The sequence below is a fragment of the Orycteropus afer genome, unplaced genomic scaffold (assembly GCF_000298275.1).
Source record: "Orycteropus afer afer isolate SDZICR_OR568_19922 unplaced genomic scaffold, OryAfe1.0 scaffold00008, whole genome shotgun sequence".
Taxonomy (NCBI): Eukaryota; Metazoa; Chordata; class Mammalia; order Tubulidentata; family Orycteropodidae; genus Orycteropus; species Orycteropus afer.
Window position 1 is genome coordinate 104,339 of NW_006921595.1, and position 21,008 is coordinate 125,346.

General features: G+C 37.5%; 1 protein-coding gene across 1 annotated transcript in view; it reads right to left on the bottom strand.

Annotated features, from left to right (window-relative positions):
• Positions 1–21,008, bottom strand: part of AVL9 (AVL9 cell migration associated) — a 106,909-nt gene that overhangs the window by 48,283 nt on the left and 37,618 nt on the right. The window contains exons 2-8 of the mRNA XM_007946351.2: positions 18,463–18,583; positions 16,624–16,709; positions 11,400–11,471; positions 6,623–6,712; positions 4,690–4,756; positions 3,173–3,213; positions 2,212–2,250 (exon numbers count right to left, since the gene is read on the bottom strand). Of these exons, the coding sequence (XP_007944542.1) occupies positions 2,212–2,250; positions 3,173–3,213; positions 4,690–4,756; positions 6,623–6,712; positions 11,400–11,471; positions 16,624–16,709; positions 18,463–18,583 (516 nt within the window). The remainder of the gene's footprint in view (positions 1–2,211; positions 2,251–3,172; positions 3,214–4,689; positions 4,757–6,622; positions 6,713–11,399; positions 11,472–16,623; positions 16,710–18,462; positions 18,584–21,008) is intronic.

The window sequence follows — 21,008 nt, forward strand, 5'->3', positions numbered from 1 at the left end:
GATCGGGCAGTGTTTCGTTCTGCTGTGCATGGGGTCGCTATGAGTCGGAAACGACTCGACGGCACTTAACAACAACAACAACAACAAGTAGTGGTAAGAGAAAACTCACTAACCCACGAATCATTTTCAAAGTACACTGAAATTCATCTTGACTTAAAGTTTCTAATTTATCCTGATGTGTCATGTGCAAGTGTTCACTTATCCACACCTGTGATACTAATGTGCTTTATGACAAAGCACAGCATTTATAATCTCTGCTCTCCTCACACCGTTTGTCTTATTTAAGGAGTGCTCTACAAATACAAAACACCAAGTGCTACATTAAGGGAAGTCCTTACCTTATCAAATCAATATAAAAATAGAGTGTACCTACGATTTGTCATATTAAGTAAAGTTTACTAGATCATAAATGCCACTGTGCGTAGTTAGTCTAAGTATTATTTTGAAAAGCTTTTGTTTCGTATACATATATGAATGTGTGCTCTAGGTTGCTACGCAAAACATTTTTATTATGGTCTAAGATCAGAAACGTGGAAACACTGTACTATCATACACCCAGATTCATAAATTTTTTTTTTTAAATTGTTCTTTTTCCTTTCCAAAGAAACAATATTCATTACAGGAAACTGAATACAGTAAATTATTTATTTGAAAAAATATCACCTATATTCTTTCCAAACTATGTTGATAGCTTTTCTTCTAATCTCTTTCCAATGAATAAAAATTTGGAGCATGGGTTTGAGGTGTAGTTGGATAAACTGTTTTCTCTTAACTTGCCATGAAACATCTTTATAACAATAAGCATTCTTAGCAATTTTTTTTAATTGGTTGGGGTTATATATAGTGTACAAGATAAACCATTACTTAGCTAGTCACAATTTTTCATTAAAAATGATGCCATCTCTGTAACATGTATTACTTTTAAGACTTAAAAAAATAAAATAAAAAAAAAGCTATGGTGTGGGAAGGAGAATGGGACTATACCACACATATACATAGGTGAGATAAATGATATTTCTACATATGTTTTTATGTGTGTTATAAATATATCCATGAATATATTAGAGCATACAGGAGGGCAAGTTATGAAAACTTCTGAGCCATAACCAGATACCTTGAGGGAATGAGTTGCTGGGCCTGGGGGCCTCCGGGCCCAGGACCATAGTTTTGGAGGATACCAAGATCAACTGGCACAGCACAGTCTACAAAGAAAATGTTCTACATTCTACTTTGTTGAGTAGCAACTGGGTCTTAAAAGCTTGTAAACAGCCATTTAAGGTATTGGTCTCTCTGTCTGAAGCACAGAAGAGTGAAGAAAATCAGAGACACATGGCAATAATTAGTCCAAGGACTCATGGACCATGTGAACCTCATCCTCTACCACCCTGAGACCAGAAGAAATGGTGCCTGGCTACTATTAGGGACTACTCTGAGAAGGATCACATTAGAAAGACCTGGATAGAGTGGGAGAAAAATGTGGAACAAAACTCAAAATCATAAAAAAGACCAGTCAGATAGGGACTGATGGTACCTCTGAAACGATGGTCTTTAGATATCCTTCAGTCCTGAATTGAACTCACTCCTGTGGCTCAATTTTCAGCCAAACAATAGACAGGTGAACAACAGCACTAGAAAGGTATGCAAGCTTTAGAACAATAAACCATTCAAGATCAAAAGGGCAGCATTTGCCCAAAGACTAAGTTCAGAAGGCAGGATGGGTTAGGTGAGAAGGAGGAACACAGGGAGGGAGTGGGAGGAGTGATGTTACATTGAGGAGGATTATAATCAATGACATGCAAAATGCATATGAATTGCGGAACTGAAAATTGATTTGCTCTGTAAACTTTCACCCAAATCATAATAAAAAGTTAAAAAAAAAAAAAAAGAATTTTGACAGAATCTCTTTGATAGAGCTTTGTGTCCAGTTTAATTTTGAAACTAATGCCTAAGAGAATTAGTAAGTCACAGAAATAAGTATTTTTAAAGTATTAAAAAGTAGACATTTGTTAATGTGTGACTTCCCAATGTTCATTGCATCCTGACCCCACTGTGCACGGTAATATGGAATGTAGAACTAGCTCCAGATCCACAGATGGCTCATTAGTCTAAACCAGAGGTCAACAAACTTCTATGAGGAGTCTGATGGTAGGTATTTTCGGCTTTGCAGGCCCTAAGTCCTTCTGTCTGTCTGTTCATCCCTTCATGTCTTACCTTTTTCTCAAGAAGAATCAGTTTAAATAGGATTAAGACCTATGGAAAGAAAAGTTTTAATAAAATAAGGAGTTCAATTCTAATAAAATAAGGAATTCAATTCTATTATTCATTTGCTTTTTCTTCTCTTTAAACATAATCACATTATCATTTAATTCATACTAGTAAATAATTGAACCAAACCAAACCCACTGACTGACTCATACTGACCCCTACTGGGTTTCCAAGGTAATAAATCTTTATGGAAGTAGGTTGCCTCATCTTCTTTCTGCAGCACCACTGGCAAGTCTGAACCACCAACCTTCTGGTTAGCAGTCAAATGCCTTAGGCACTGTACCACCATTACATAATTAATCAGTGTTTTAAAAACTATATTGAAAAATATGAACTTAAACTGAGAAATTAAGTATTACTTGTGTCTCTTAAACTAAAACCAAAAAGCTGAGAAGTACTTAATCTCTTCTTGAAAGGCAGGGAACACTCTTTTACTTCTTGATGCCTAGGTGTTTACAACTCAGGTACTCAGTAAGAGTTTCCTATATATGGATGATCCATGTGTGTATGTACTAGTCAACATATGTTGTTCTAATAAAAATCAGAAAGCACAGGTGTAGCTATTTTACTGGAAAAGGTACCACTTTCAGGGCAATATAAGATATTCTACAAGATTAAGACATGTTTTTATTTATTCTAATCTCGTATCTGAAATGATAAAGACAATAGAAAAAAAAGTCTCATTCTGCAAAGAAATAAACAGATAATATTGGTACCTTTTAGAAAGTATACAAGCACTACCAATAGCACTTTCCACTTTGTATAGTGACACAGTGCTGTTTCAGAAGAACTAAAACAGTTATGTCACTATCTATATTCAACCACATAGAATCTGTCCAGCTAAATGAACAAGGTAAGAACAGTGTGCACCTATTGAGTACTTCATAAATCAAGTAAGTTATCCTACCTTGTGTCGAAAATGAAGGACAAGATCTCGAGGAGACAGACCTGTAATGTTAACAAAAGCTAAACTGAGTAAGATCTACTGTTTTTGTTGAAGAAAAGTTTTTATTTTTCCTTCACAGATGGAAGTAAAAAAAATAGGAATATAAAAATATTCAAATATTTATGTAATACTTGATTAAATATACATATCCTCGGAATTTATAAAATTAACGTGAATAGTTGTCATGGCACTGCCTAACAGAACTTTCTGTGATGATGAAAATATTCTATATTGGTGCTGTTCTATAGTACCACCTGGGGTTCCTGAGTACTTGAAATGTGACAAGTTCTACTGATAAGTGACTTTTAAATTTTATTAATTTTAATTTGAATGTAAATAGCCATACATAGTTAGTGGCTACTACTTTGGACAATATAAATCTAACACGTTCCCCTCACTCTATAAACATCTTACAAATTATAGAAGTTCAGAAATTATAGAACTATATATATTGGCAGTCAGTCATTTAAATCTGGATTTTTGGTTACTGCATTACATATGCTATTATTTCTGAATCATGTCTTTTCTGATCATCTGCCTCAAACACTATAGGACAAGAGACAATGGTTTAGAGAAAAACAAATTCTCAGAATAAACCAAGCAAACAAACAAACAAAAAAAAACCCCACTGCCACCGAGTCAATTCCTACTCATAGTGACCCTATATAGGACTGAGCAGATTGTCCCATAGGGTTTCCAAGGCTGTAAATCTTTACAGAAACAGATTGCCTCATCTTTCTCCTGTGGAGTGGCTGGTGGGTTCAAACCACCAACAGTCTGGTTAGCAGTTGAATGCTTTAACCACTTCGCCACCAGAGCTCTTTATTCGCAGAATAGAAGCTTTGAAATCAGCCTACATTATACATAGGACTGCAATAGTGAACTACCACAATTTGGCTGCCTCATGCTTAAATAGGAATCAAATGAACATAAGTCATTATGTTATTAAAACTTTATTTTAAATCATGAAATAGATATTTATACCAACGGATATTATGGGTTGGCAAGGTAGTATAAATTAAACAAAATCCCCAACCTGAAGAATCTTAGAAAAGAGGTAAGCAAATTTTTCTCTCTCTTTTGCTCTCCCTCTCTATTTTGACAGGGAATTTAGCTGGCCAGCATTAATGTGTGGAAGAAAAAACTTCTATTATTACCCTGAAAGTAGAAATTTACTTTGTATAATAATAGTTACAAAACTGCTACAAATCATACAAGTAAGCTATGGTAACCCTTCTCAACATAAACACTACCTTAGAAGATATTTAAGGAAAAGTTTTCTGTAACTTGCCTCTACTTATGGTGTAAAATGTAGGTTTAAAAAGGTTTAAGGGTAATAGTAGCATCAAACTTGAAGAATTTAGATTCCATATGTTGATGCGATTCTGATCATGAAGTTTTACATGCAATTCAGTTTTCTAGACAGAAAGAAATGAGAGTCTCTCTTCTGACTAGTGGGGGGAAAAAAAATTACTTACCAAGGTAAACTTGGGATCCTTCCAATGACGTTCCTCCCAAGGAGTTATTCATGTGTTCATAAAGCTCCTATAAAGCATAGGTTTCATTTAGAACATTTGTATCACTTTTGACAATGAATCAGAGGTATGATGATTAGCAAAACATTGGTTCCTTAAATGGGGCAATCTGTTTTTGCTAGGCCCTAAATTTAGAGACAATCAAGGTTTCTCTGTAACCTTGATCAATTCCAGCTCTCATTCCTTCTCTTCCAACATGAGCCATATCAGAAAAGCTCTAGACAGAAAGTGGGAAAGGTTTCCCGGAGTGTTCTTCTCTCCCTCTACATTTCAGAATTTGATTTACTTAGATGGCGGCTTGGAATTCTAGGATAAATCCCCTCTGCCTCCTTGCTAAATAAGTAACTGCCTAACTCTCACTAGGTTCAGAACAGAATCCAGGATGCTTTGTACATTCAAGGCAGCCTTGAGAAAAACATGTTACCCACCTTTAATAAAACGTGTTTTATCTGGTTTTACTATGGAAGCTGGGAATTAGAAGCTTAACATGTAGACATACTGTGCAATTTACTTAAAAGATAAGCAATTTCATGGAGGTATTGCCAGAGGAAAAGGGCTGTCATCCATTAAGAGGAACATTTATTTTATAGTAACTTGTAGCCATTATTTCCGAATAAAAGGCAGTTTTACATTATAACTATCATTTTAATCCTTGTAACAAAGCAGAATGTTTTTCCTAAGTTAAGCAATGATCATCTCTTACAGTATAACTGATGAACCTGCTTTATTTATTTTTTTAAATTTTATTGTGATTTGAGTGAAAGTTTACAGAGCAAATTCATCTTCCCTACACCAGTTCACACTTTGTCTCATGACATTGACTGTAATTTCCCACAATGCAACAGCTCCCCTCTCACTTCCTCGCCATAGTTATCTCTTCCCTTGTCCTTCCCTCCCATGCACTCCTGCCCCTTGAGCTATCTCACTGTGTATGCACAGCCCTTCTATTCCATCATGACTGATCTCTCCAAGGAGTGTATCTACCTCATGTAAATGTTCAGCTCATATGTTCAGTTTTTTGTTTGGCTGGAAGCCATGAGTGAGTTCAATTCCAGACCTGAAGGGCAGCTATGGGCCATAGTCTCAGAGGTTCCACCAAGCTCTATAAGACTAGCAAACTTGGTCTCCCCCCTTTTTTCTTTTTTAATATTTTGAATTTTATTCCACATTGGTCTCACATTCTATCCAGGATCTCCTACACAGATCCTCGTCTGAGGGGCAAATAGATAGCTGGGCACCATCTAGTTCTTCTGGTCTCACAGTAAGTGGTATAGGCTGAGGGTTGCATGCTGTACCAGTCCCTCAGACTAATTGTTTCCATGCATCTTTGCTCTTTATTCTTCTTTGCTCGGAGGAGGAGAGACCCATCGTTGCATCTAGATGGCTGCTTGCAAGTTTTTAAGATCCCTGTCCCTGCTCACCAAAGTAGGATGTGGAACAATGTTTTGGTGTAGTACATTATGCCAACTGAGCTTGATATCTCCTGTGACCATGGTCCCTAGCCCACAGGTCCAACTACTTCTTCCCTCTGGGTAGCTGGCTGTGGCCAAGAAGTGACTACAACTAGGTCCTTTGTCTGCTCTACTACATACCTAGAAATTCTTATAGTACATACAAATACACTTGTAGAAACATTGTCTGCCAACCCTATATATGGTCATGGGCACATTCCCCCCTGCTTAAACATACCTAATTGTTCAGCCTGTCCACCCATCTATCTACCTGTAGATCAATGTTTGCCATCACTGACAATGCAGTACTATATGTGCAAAAGGGTTCATCTTTGTTGTGTGTACCTCCCATGCACCACTCTTTGTCTACTTGCTTTTTGACTCTGTCTTCGGGCAAGCACATCTAGAAAGAGGTATAAAGTTACCTTTAGAATGGAAATTTGGGAAAAATCCTTTTCTTCAAAATATGCATGTGTAATGAGTTGAAGTTTTGCTTGCAGTAAGCCATACAGAGGCTTGAAGAAAAAAAGAAAAATTACCATAAGGTTGAGAATAGTAAAACACAAACACAAGCACACATACCCTTTTTAGTTTGAAGAGCGAGGGAAAAAGTTAGTAATTGTCAACTTTAGTGCTTCATTATTTTCACAGCTGGAAGCTGAGGAGTCACCTGTTCTGGCTCTTTGGCTGCGGGTAAAGAACGCCTGAACCACTGTCCCAGAAGAGTGGTTAAGAGTGTGGGCTCAGACTGCCTAGATCTGGCTCCATCACTCACTGCCTAACTCTGAACACTTAACCTCCCCACATCTGTTTTCTGACCTGAAAATAAGTACGTACATTAAAAAACAGTACATCTAATGCAGTTACTTTAAAGATTAAATAACATAGGTTAGTAGAATATCTGGCATATAGAAAGCACTCAAACATCAGCTATTATTAACATAAGATTTAAAACATATTCTAATTCTACAAACGGGAGCTCTGGTAGCATAGTTGCCTAAGGCACTTGACTGCTAACAAGAAAGCTGGCAGTTCAAATCCACTAGTCACTCCTCAGAAGGAAGATGGACAATCTACTTCCGTAGTGATACTGCCTCGGAAACCCAAGGAGGGGTCACTATGAGTCGAGTCCGACTCAACGGCACGTAACAACAACGACAATTCTACAAACTGTTCTGCTGGCTTGTGGTAACATTTATTTAATCATCCATACAGCAGCTCATTCTTCCATCTAGTTGAACACTCATTATTAAATTTAAGTTAATTCCCCTTTGTGTCTTTTATGAAGGCTTAGAACGATTAGTCTGGGTCTTTTATAATAATAATAATAATAATAATACTTTTGTACACTTGAACAAAGTTATTCTTTAATTTTTATTTCTCCTATTTAAGACCCTTTTCTACCAATCTATTTTCCATCCCTTTATTTTTAATATTCTTTTCTAGATATTCTGATTTCTATAATCTTTTTAGGATACAGAGACTGGTACTGTATATATACTCTAATTAGTTAAAACTAGTAATACTGGAGTAGTTTTTCCCCCAGTCTCACTCTTAATACCATCATTATTACCATCTAAGTTGAAGATCATCATACTTTTATATATAGACTACAATGCACTAGGAACAACCAGGGCTTGCGAGGCGTCTGTTTTAGAGACAGATAAAACTGTATTTTCATTCAGATTTTATACTTACTAGCAATATGTTTAAAAAGGAGCTCTGGTGGCGCAGTGCCCAAGGCATTTGACTGCTAACTAGAAGGTTGGTGGTTCAAACCCACTAGGTGCTCCTTGGAAGGATGATGGGGCAATCTACTTCTGTAAAGATTCACCACCTTGGGGGTCACTGTGAATTGGAATCTACTCCATGGCAGTGGGTTTTCAGTTGTATGTCTAAGGAGCTCTAGCTGTGCAATAGTTAAGCATAGCTGCTGACCAAAGGTCAGCCGTTTGAACCCACTAGTGCTCTGCAGGAAATAAGACCTGGAGATCCGTTCCCATAAAGATTAAACGAAACAAAACAACCAAACTCACTGCTGTAGAATCAAATCTGACTCATAGTGATCCCTCCTTAGGTTTCCGAGGTGGTATCCCTATGGAAGTAGACTACTTCATCTTCCTTCTGAGGAGTGGCTGGTGGGTTTGAACTCCAGCCTTCTGGTTAGCAGTCAAATGCCTTAGGCACTACGCCACCAGAGCTCCTATAGCCTAGGAAACTCTTTGGGGGCAGTTTTACTCTATACTAGAGAGTCCCTATGAATCAAGGCTTATGGTACATACCATTACAACCAATAGTTATATATTTATGCAAAATTAGACATATTTTTTCCTCTGAGATGTGTCTTTATTTGTAAAATGAGAGTAGTAATCACCTCAATGCTATTAGAATTAAAATAATAATTATATTTTAAATATGATCAGTAAAGAATCAATACCTGATATATAGGTACTCTCATTAAAATAAATGTTGTCTTCTTATAATTGTTCTTTGAGAACTGGTTACTCAGAAAGTCTTTCAATGTGTTGCATTTGCTATAGTATCTAGTACTCCTGTGCTTTGCTCATCTGGTCCAGTACAAAAAAAGTAATTCACTGATATATATTAGAAACTATATACAGAAATCAGAATGTAAGACCCTTCTTTTCTATATTTAAAATTCTAATTTGGAAAAAAACATGTTGATCCTGAAAATCTTATTTTGTAAGACAGTTTCAGTAATAAGTAATTATTCATTATACACATATTTACCAATCTCCTTGATTCAGAATTTTAGAACAGCAAGAGAGCATATGCACAGGCATGGATAGTAGTCTGAATCTGCAGGAATAAATAAATAAAGCCCCTATTTCCCCCTCTGCATAATAGGAAGCTTACAGAGATGCTGTTGGGCAATGTGACACCTTGGTAAGGAGGCGGGTGAGAAAGACAAAGAGAAGACAAAGGGAGGCTCCTTAACAAAATGGAGAATCGTAAAAAATTCTTGCAACTATATGTGAGAACACAGGCCACACAGGAAAGAATCTGGATTTTACACAAGGTATTAGTTTAAAAAATTCTAAAGAGAAGAATTTGTTCCTCTATTAATAACACTATACCATAACTATCTATCACAAAATCTTTTTATGGAATTATATCTTTATACAGATTTTCTATTATATTTTTATTAAAATAAGGACTTAAAGAATAAAGTTAGGCCCTAGGCTATAAAATGAAGTTTTTTAATTTAGACAGTGAATACCACACAGCATATTCACTCTCTAATATGTTAGATAATTGTTCCATTATTCTAAGTGGTATCTTTGTGATTCAGAAGAGTTAATTTCCAAATTTCTAAAATATCTGATCCCCAGATAATGGTTTATGCGTGATACTTGAGATTAATGTTGTTATCAAAATGAAAATATTTAAAATTAAGTAATCATTGATGATAAACTCTCTAAATGATCTCACTCTTTCCTCCCCAGATAAGTGTTAGTCCTTGAAGAACAAAGGATTTACTGTGAAAGAGTCGTTTTGGGTCACTAGATTGGAAAACAAAAGTAACCAAACTGGTTACAGAAGCAGAGCAAAGAGGGCAAAGAGAAACTAAGAAAGACAGAATGACACTTAACACATCACACACACATTGTCTCTCTCACTCTCTATCCTTACTACGAACTCACATTTAAAAAAATGTATATTCCATAAATGAATCTATACACTACTTTCGCTTTTTAAAAAATAGGAGGTATACTTTTTATAAAGTAAACTTATTTGGTAAATTCTAAGAGAAAATTTTTAAAATCCAGAATCATCCTTTAATAAATGCTAGTGGTTTTTGTTTGCTTTTTTCTTGCTGTAGTATTCAAATTGATCGTTAATATGGAACCAATACACATAAAATCTAACTTCCTATAAATGTTAGTTCCTTACTATCAACCCAGCAAGTAATTGCATAGAAAACTTTTGAACTAACCCTTTAGACAGTAGTTCTTATTTTGGGTATCAGATTGCTCTAACAATGTGGTGACAGCTATTGACCCAAACTCACAAAAAGCAGAAATCAATTTTAGGGGAATTATGGATACCCTAAAGACCATCAATTAATTTATTTGACCTTTTAGAAGTCCCCTAGATTCCAGGTTAAGCTTTACTTTAGGTTAACTGTAGAAATGTCAGAAACATATGCATATAGTAATCACATAGATCTAAGATTAATATGATACAATTTAGATTTTCCCCACAGAGGGAATTTGGGGCATGATAGCTTACATTTAGGTATTTGATAGATTACTAGTAAGGATGTTATTACCCCATTAGTAATAAACAAAGGAGCTCTGGTGGCATAGTGCCTAAGGCATTTGACTGCTAACCAGAAAGCTGGTGGCTCAAACCCAGCCACTTCTCAGAAGGAAGACTGGGCAATCTACTTTCTTAGAGATACTGCCTCGTAAACCCAAGGTAGGATCACTATGGGTCGGATCTGACTCAATGGTAGTGAGCTTGGCTTTAGTAATAAACATGGAACATCACAAATGACTTAATGATGAAAGCTATAAAAAAACAACAAATTTTATATATTTTCTTTTCAAAAATAAAAAGTTAAAATGACTTTTGCATCTGAACAATGTACACAGAAGAAACACAGTTCTGAAGTACTACATTAGTATACAATTTCATGTCATTTCCTTTTCTCAAATATTTTGTTTTTAAAAAGCAAGGCTAAAATGTTTCATTATAATGAGTTAGTTATACAGAAGTGTCAACAAAATTTTTTTAAACTCAATTTATATATTTATACTAACTAATTTGAACATGAACTTCTGTATCATTAAAAATATCTGAGTAACTATGATATTTTGAAAATATTTCAGTAAAATATTACTTAACCAAAGGCTAGGGAAAAAACAAAAATGGATACATGAAATATATCATAAACCTTGTTTTTGTCAAGTGTCAACTTCCTTCCCAACAATCTATCCATCCGATCTCCTCCTTCTTCCCTAATCTTGGGCAAAAATATAAATTAGAGTAAAACTGCTGAGAGGCAAATAGAAAGAGGAGATACAAGACCCTAACTAATGAGACTCTGATTAAATTTTCCCAAACATGTTTAATATGCTATCACTTTCATAAAGCTCTTCTTATTCTAATAATGTCTTATCCTCAGTTTTCCTTGAATGTTTAATGAACACAAGAATAGATTAGTGGGTTTCTTACCAGCTTGCTTAGAACACAGACACTTTTCTGAACGGTTTCTCTGGTGACATCTGCTTGTCTTACTTTCAATGCCTATCATAAACAAACAGGTATTATTAGAAATATTTCACTGTCATATTAAGACTCATATTTTTCTAAACAAATATAGCAATTAAATAGAAGAAATTTTTTGCGTTTAGTTAATTAAATTCAAAAGGTATTTATTTATTGAGCACTTCAGAAAATGGAATGAAAAGCTATCAGTCAGGGCACTCTGCCAGAATCTGGGCCAGGCACTGGGACTGTAACAGTGAAAAGATAATCTGTGCTCTCAAGGGAGAACATTTTATGCTTAAATCATCACATCCATAACGCATATCAGCTGCTCGTGGTCTTGGTTTTAAAACGCGCAGCCCTTTCAGAGAACACTGTTTCCTATGAGAAGAGACTAGTTTAAGAAAGGACAAAAACTAGCCTGTTTCTGCAAAAATGGAAGGACTGCCATAGCAGTTTTGTTAAGTTGGTTATTCTATGATGGCTATACTCTGGGGAGCTCTGGTAGCACTGTGGTTAAAGCACTGGGCTGATAACCAAAAGGTTGGTGGTTCAAACCTACCTGCTGCTCCATAGGAGAACGATGAGGCAGTCTGCTTCCATAAAGATTTAGTCTTGGAAACCCTATAGGAGTCCTACGGGGCTTACTATGAGTTGGCAAGAATGCAGTGGCAGTGTGTGGGGCTTACAGTCTATCCTGGAGGACTAGCATTATGGTAGCTCAGCTCTGAGCATGTAATTCACACTCCTTGGTGAATCTGAGAACATCACATGAGATTTCCACAGTACTCTGCTAGTACAGAACAAGACTTGATTTGATCAAACTCAGGTAAGGCTGTGAGGGAAGTAAAAAAAACTCCTCCCCTTCTAGTGCACTGCCTGAGAAGGTATTAAAAACAACAACAAAAGAAAAACCCAAAAAGAACCTAAAGGTGTTCTCTCTTCTGGACCAGGACTACCGTCACTCTCCAAAGTCCAAAGACCATGGTTTACTTCCATTTTCCTAGCAAAGAAACCCATATTTAAGTTTCTTTTCCTCAAGTTTCCAAAAGATCTAGTTTCTGGTGGCCAATTCTTTTACTTTCTTGTCTTTGGAGAAACCAAATCATAGAATTTATTCCAAAATCTAAGATAATTAAGATTCTTATTCCCATTTCTCCAATGGCTCAAAAATAAAAAACAAAAACTTCCAAAATGCTTTTGTTCCTCTACAGTCCGAAAACCAACCAATCCCCCCCCCCCAAAAAAAACCTACCAAAAATCAGGGTGCTTTCTGCTGTATAGTCAAGGAATAATCCAGAATAGTGATGCAATATGAAATATCCCTATTTATGTCAAAAAATTTTTAATCTTGTGGTGGCTTGGTAGTTAAGCACTTAGCTGTTAGGCTGTTAACTGAAAGGTCAGTGGTTCAAATCCACCCACCAGCTGCTCCATAGGAGAAAAGTGAGGCAGTCTGATTCCATAAAGATTTACAGCCTTAGAAACCCCACAGGGCAGTTCTACTTTGTCCTATATGGTCACTATGAGTTGGGATCAACTCTCTGGCAAGGGGTTTAGTTTTTCTGATTTTATGTTAATTAAATAATCCTTTTGGGGAACAAAGATCTAATCTGAGGAAAGCTATAGGCCTAGGGCAGCAGTTGCCCAGGAATAAAGCCCAAAAGGCAGGAAGGGATAGGAAAGAAGGACAAATGGAAATGGTAAATATAAAGAGAAGTGGGATGAGTGCTGTTACATTGTGAGGATTGTAATCAATGTCACAAAATGAAATGTGTATTAATTGTTGAATGAAAAATCAATTTGCTCTGTGAACTTTCACCCAAAGCACAATAAAAAGGTGAAAGAATAAAATAAAAAAAGCTGTAGACTTTTTCCACAGAAAAATGAATATATACATTTTTACAAACAGTTAAAATTTGGGGAAGAGACTTGGTTTCCTTGAAGCCTGCCCATGGGTCATAGTAAGAACTCACCTCTGTATTACTGCTACCTATCCTGAACTTAGAGCTGACATCTCCCTAAGGACTAAGGGGCCTCTGTGTCTTCCAGTGATTGATGACTGCTAAATGGTTATTAAGTCAAAAGTAAAGACTTTCCTTCAAGTTATTTTCCACCCCTCTAACTTGACTGGAGGAGCTCTGGTGGCATAGTGCCCAAGGCATTTGACTGCTAACCAGAAGTCTGGTAGTTCAAACCCACCAGCCACTCCTCAGAAGGAAGACTGGAGATACTTCCTCAGAAATTCAAGGAGGGGTCGCTATGAGTCGGAATCAACTCGAAGGCAGTAAGTTTGGTTTTGGTTAACTTGACTGGATTTATCTAACAGGTGTCCCAGTTTAATTCAAAAGGAATTAGAAGTCTTTCTCCTCAGCTCTAGGTCCCTCTGATACCTGGCTTATCTACCTGGTCAGTCTGAGACAAGGCTAGGAAAATTAGGAGAAATGGGTAACCTTAACATACTCTGGGGGGGCTCTGGTAGCATAGTGCCTAATGCACTTGACTGTTAATCAGAAGGCTGGTGGTTCAAACCCACCAGCCACTCCTTGGGAGGAAGGTTGGGCAATCCTACTTCCGTAGTGGCACTGCCTCGGCAACCTAAGGAGGGGTCGCTATGAGTTGGACCGATGGCACATAACAATAATAACAACAACAACAACAACAACAATATACTCTGGAGTGGGTCAGGTCCAGGAGGTAGGAGACACAGGCAATATGTAACGCCATTAAAAGGCTCTGCAGAGCATGAGAATAGTTGATAATTTAACAGCTGGAAGGGGTAAGATGGCTTCGGAAAAATAAGCTCATTAGTGTTTACATATGATCTGCATCGGTGAGGTACGAGGTAGCAAAAGGAAGAAATTTCCAAGAGTGGGTTGCAGTATATATGTAAGAATAACAGTATATAAAGAAATTAAATGTGGAAAGCTGATAGGTTAACTCTTATTCTCAGGTTTCTTGTATATTTAACTTTACATTCAGTTATTCGTAGACATTTACTGAGTGCATCCTATGTTCCAGGCCCTGTGCTTCGAAGGTTATTTCTCAGTACAGGTAACCCCTGAGACCTGACTAAAGGGCAACTCCTACCTGCCCTTTAATGTTATGTAAATTTTCTCTCACTCTGAAACAACTGGGAGCTCTGACAGTGTAGTGCCTAAGACATTTATCTACTAACCAGAAGCCTGGTGGTTCAAACCCACCAGCCACTTCTTGGAAGGACGGTTGGGAGATCTACTTCGTAGTGATACCACCTCGGAAACCCAAGGAGGGGTCACTATGAGTAGGATCTGACTTGACAGCCATGAGGTTTTTGGTGGAAACAACTGAACCAACCCCTACCCCTGCTCCCAACAAATTCTTTATTTGCTGCCCATGCAGCTTTTAAATCACTGAAAAGGTTTACAGAGTCTTTTCTTGCACTAAAATAAGGCTAAAAAAGAACCAATGCACCCGTTCTGACTTACCTACAAATTCTTAAAGACACACTCAGGAAGAGATCTGGTTCTTAACCAGGGGACTGTCTGTAGTTAACTACTGTAGGTATTCTAGAATTTATACCTGCACTTTATTTTTAAATGATTCAGGGGGAAAAAAGTACACATACAAAGCAAATTTGGAAGGATGTTAACAACTGTTGAATCCAGGTAGTGGGTACACAGCTGTTCAGTGTATTATTTTAATCATCTGTATATTTGAATTTTTCATTATATAAAAAGTTAGAAAAATTTTTTTAAAAATTTGCTATTTATTCATCAGAGAGCTCCAGTAGTGTAGTGCCTAAGGCACTTGACTGCTAACCAGAAGGCTGGTGGTTCAAACCCACCAGCCACTCCCTGGAAGGAAAGTTGGGCAATCTACTTCCGAAGTGATACCGCCTTGGAAACCCAAGGAGGGGTCGCTATGGTCCGACTCGACGGCACACAACAACAACAATTTACTCATCTGAGGTAGTTTTTAAACTTATAGCTGCTGAGTTCTGCTTTCAAAGATTCTAATTCCCTAAGTGGGAGGCAAGAACAGGCCTGGGTAGTTTTTCTAAAAGTTTCCAAATAATTATGGTTAAAAGCCTTGTTTCAGAGTAGTGGTTCTCAATTTTGGCTATATATTAGAATCATCTGGGGGGCTTTTAAAACTGATGTACAAAATATTAAATTAGAATCTCTGCGAATAGAATCCAGTCATCTCTAGTCTTTAAAGCTCCTCCAGGTGATTCCAACATGCAGCCAAGGTTGAGAATCACTGCTTCAGAGTTTCAACAACCTAATAATAGGAGCTTTGATGGCATAGTGCCTATGGCGTTTGACTGTTAACCAGAAGATTGGCAGTTCAAACTGACCAGCCACTCTGCAGAAGAGTGGGCAATCTACATCTGTAAAGATTTACCGCCTTGGAAACCCAAGAGGGGCCACTATGACTCAGCATCGACTCTATGGCAGTGATTTTATTTTTAATGAGAAGGAATTTACTCATCAAGATCTTCCCGTCAGAAAAAAGCAATGCTGTTCAAACATAAAAGATGGGGCTATCCGTCTACAAATAATTAATATAATGTGAGTTATCGGAAGCCACTGTATGTACATTCTACCACTTCTAAAATGATTTTTTAAAAATAATACAGCACACGTTGTTGCTGTGTAACAATTCTGATTCATAGTGACTCTATATGACTCTATATGAGTAGAACTGCCTCATAGGGTTTCCTAGGCTGTAATCTTTATGGGAGCAGATCACCAGGTTTGTCTTTCCTCAGAGCAGCTGGTAAGTTTGAACTGCTGACCTTTCAATTCATAGCTGAGTGCTTAACCATTGTGCCATCAGGGCTCCTTCCATACATCACCCTCTCCATTTTTCTAAGTTATGGAGTAAGCACTGGAAATAGAAAATCCAAGGAAACCATGAAATTGAAATACAATGTGGTGAAGACAAATGGATAATTTAGGTATCACTACCTAAAAGCAATGTGCAAAATATTTTATGGTACACGTATAATCATATTCACCAATTTATAAATACATTTGTATGAACAATCTGGTAACTTTAGAAAAATAGCTACAAACTATTTATAAAAACTTAAAACAGTATCACAGGTAGCACATGAAAAAGATGCTTTCCCCAATTTTACATTTTAAGTGGCCAAAACCTGAAAGAATTTTTGTTTTTATTTTTTAATTCACCATAACTATCATACCTTGGCTTCAATTTGTCGATAGCATGAGATTCCATATATTGTGGCTCCATTTCCATTTCTGGGTGGCAGGTGAAAATACACAGTATCTAAGAAATGTATAGAAAAATGTTTAATACTGAAGTAAATTACCCTTACTAATAAATAATGGAATTAGAAGTTATCATGATTTAGTCAGTAAGCCAAAAATGATGATATAACAAAAAAACCATTTCATACTTATTCCCAGCATCACAACTACTGGTTTCTCAGAATTCCTCATTATCTTAAAATGTACACTTCCACCAAGAGGCTGAAATTATAACAAGTCAAACTAAGACTACAATCACTTAACTCAGAAAGCACCTAATATGTGTGGGGTTGTTCAGATTTTTAAAAAAGTAGATTGACATAAAAATCAAAGGCAACACATGAACCTTAAATGGATCCAAGAATTTTTTTTTTTTTAATTGTGATTTGGGTGAAAGTTTATAGAGCAAATTCATTTTCCATTCAACAGTTGATACACATTTTTTGGCGACACTGACTGCAATCCCCACAATGTAACAGTTCTCTTTCCACTTCCTCCCTGTGTTTACCTTTTCCCTGTGTCCTTTCCTATGCATTCCTGCCCTCTGAGCTCTCTCCTTGTGCAAATGCTGCCCTCTGCTCTCCCATGGTTGATTGTTCTAAGAAGTGTACCTACCTGCTATAATTGTTCACCTTGTAGGCCTATTACTTGGCTAGAAGCCATGGTGTTGTTGTTATGTGCTGTCGAGTAGAACCCGACTCATAGTGACCCCTCCTTGAGTTTCCGAGGCAGTATCACTACGGAAGTAGATTGCCTCATCTTCCTTCCGAGGAGTGGCTGGTGGGTTTGAACCGCCAGCCTTCTAGTTAGCAATCAAGTTAAGTGCCTTAGCCACTATGCTACCAGAGCTCCCTAGAAGCCATGGTAGTAAGTTCAATTCCAGGCCCAACGGCTGACTAGGGGCTATAGTTTTGGGAGTTTCATCAGACCAGTAACCTTGGTCTTTTTTTTTCTTTTATGATTCTGAGTTTGTCCCACATTTTTCTCCCACTTTATTCAGGATTTCCAAGGCTCCAAGGAATTCTTGGGACAATTAGGGAAATCTGAACATAAGATTTGATATTAGATCCAATCTTTATGGAAATGCTGCTAAACCTTTTAGCTGTGACAATGGTATTGGAAGTTTCCTTGGGGAGTAGAAAGGTAAGTTTCAGCAGGGGGTCGAAATGGAATGAACCAGTTTGAAGCCCTGGATAAAATACAGTTTTCATTAAGTCACACAAAGTACTCATTTATAGGTGACAGACAGCACTGCTTTCTTTGAAGATGTTAACATGCTCTGCAGGCATGCAGGCAAACTTTTAAGCAAAGCATTGTGATAGCAATGGGCCCAGGGGTAAAGAATCGTTCCCAGCTGTTTCCAGGTGGGCATCTGAGTACTAACCAACTTAGTAAATTTGCAGCTGGAGTCCCAACCAACCTGTAGGTGGGGCAGGCAGGGCCCTTTAGTTAGCTTCTAAGAAGACAAGAGCATAAATGGAGGAATTGCTGCCCGTATGTAGTACATGGCCTAATGTGGCTAATCACTTATTTTAGCTAGGGCTCCTAGAAGAAGGCTAGCCAAGGTTCACCAACCATTGGCAATATAAGCCTGGTACTCTTCTGGAGGTCCTCAAAACATGACCAGTCACCTCCAAACAACTATTTAAGTAATTAAGTGTGATAACAGGCCAAAGGCCCTTCATTCACCAAAATGCATAGAATCTAAGATGTCTTAGCAAATAAAAAAAAAAAAAAGGCATCTACTAATTGCTCCACTGTCTCTTACATACCTTCTTGATAGTTGTGTGCACCATCTGGTAAGGCAAGGAAGGGCAAATACTTCCATTCTTCAGGTAAAGTGTGGCTGTCATGTCCATCTCCTGGAATCAGGGGCGGGTAAGAGAATTCAACCTAAAATGGTAAGGAATGTTAGCTAAAAGGCTGTTGATCATAGGGAGGACCAAGAATGATTTTAATCCCTGAATGACAGAAGTGGGGATACGCTCCACTTATTGATGCCCTGAGACATGACCAGCAAACCTAAGACATGGGAGACAAAAGGAAAAGAAAGGCATAAATGAAGGAAAGATTTGAAGCCTTTTTTCCTTTCTGATTTGTGGTTTGGTGTGCTTTAGTGTGCTTAAGACAAGAGGGGTAGGGGTATTGGTGGTGATAGTGGTGGTATCCAGATTGGAAATTTAGATTTGGGATGATCACTGAAGCCATGGAGCCCTGAGGAAAACCAACATACTACCGAATGAGTAGAAGAGGTCCAACAAAGGGGCCTAAGAAGTTAAGTGAAGATCTAGGTTTGCTCCATTATCAATTGGGTCCCTTGCTTCCAGGACTTGTAGCTGTGAGCTTAGGGTTTTGATGGAGTTCTGTTAGAGGAAAGTGGGGAGGATTAACTAACACTTCAGGTGATTTTGAGAATGAGAACAGACCACAGAACCGTCAATGAAGTCTCTCCAGAAGTCTGTCTTAAAGAAATAGCAATGTTTTTAGTATGCATCCCCAGTTTCTAATACTGTCCATGTTTGTTAGATTTTTCTGTTTTCATTTCTTTTTGTTATTTTAGTAAGACTTTTGAAGAGAAAGGCAGAATTAATAGATGGGATTTGTTGTTGTTGTTGTTATGTGCCCTCGAGTCATACCTGACTCATAGCCACCCCGAGGCAGTATCATTATGGAAGTAGATTGCTCAACCTTACCATTTTGACTTTTAAGTTCTAGGTAGCTTATGCTTTTTCATTCAAAATATATCTAAACAGGAATTTGCATATGTGTTAGTAATATACACTAAATTGGGAACAATATTAAGAATAAGAATCACATTTAGATTCCATCTGTAATGTAGAAAGATGTGATGATATCTTATCTGCTCATATTTCAATGGAATCAAGCTGCCATGTGAGTCACAGTCATCCTTATAAGGGGAGGCAGAAGAGTTAAAGAGATTTGATGCTGGCTATGTGGGCAAAGCTATACCATTGGCTTTGAAGGTGGAGGAAGGAATGCTGAGCAAAGAAACGCAGGTTATCTCCAGAAGCTGGAAAAGGCAAGAAAAATGATTTTTATCTAGAGGCTTCAGAAGGAATGCAGCCCTGCTCCAGAATTCTATAAATAATAAATTTGCATTGTTTTAAGCACTAAGTTTGTGGTAATTTGTTACAGAAAACTAATACATACTCCTAAATTTAAAAAGCAAGCAGAGTATCAGTAGACACAGTATAATCCTATTTATATACTGTTATTCCATATATGCAAAATTATACTTATTAATTTATATACATACTTAAACTACATACACTCCAAGGACTTTTATGGGTAAAACTTATGGCCCTTCTTGGCTGATTTCAGATAATGTTTCCCCGCTACTCATAAGGATTTTCAGTGGTCAGTTTTTTTCAGTAGTGGACAGGGCCACATCCTTCTTACTAGTCAGTCTGAGTCTGGAAGCTCCGTTGAAACCTGTCCGCCATGGGTGACCTTGCTGGTATTTGAAATAATGGTGGCATAGCTTCTAGCATCACAACAACACACAAGCCACCACACTACAACAAACTGACAGATGAGTGGTGACTTCTTTAGGTTGGAAACTCAAAATATGATTGGGGAAGAGGTGCCTCCTCAAAACAGAGTTGACCTTAATGGTGTGGATTGAGTTAAGATTTTGGGATCTTCATTTGCTGATGTAGCATAGCTCAAAATGAGAAGAAACAGCGGCTAACATCCATTAATAATCAGAACATGGTATGTATAGAGTATACCAAAAAATCCAAACTCTCTACCATTGTTTTTGATTCCAACTCATAGTGACCCAACAGGAGAGAGTTGAACTACCCCATAGAGTTTCCAAGGCTGTAAATCTTTACGAAAGCAGACTGACTCATCTTTCTCTCAACAAGTGACTGGTAGGTTCAAACTGCCAAACTTTTGATCAGTAGCCCAGTAATTTAACCATACCACCCCCAGATTACAGAGTATGAATCTAGCTAAACTGGAAGCTGTCAAAGATGAAATGGAATGCATAAAGATCGATATTTTAGGCATTATATATTTCAGTAAGCTGAAATGGACTGGTATTGGGCATTTTGAATCAGACAATCATATGATCTACTATAGCATAGTGGCTAAGACACTTGCCTGCTAACCAGACGGCTGGCGGTTCAAACCCACCAGCCACTCCTCGGAAGGAAGGTTGGGCAATCCTACTTCCGTAGTGATACTGCCTCGGAAACCCAAGGAGGGGTCGCTATGAGTCGGGGCTGACTCGACAGCACATAACAACAACAACAACAACTATGCCGGGAATGACACTGTCACATTCATTATC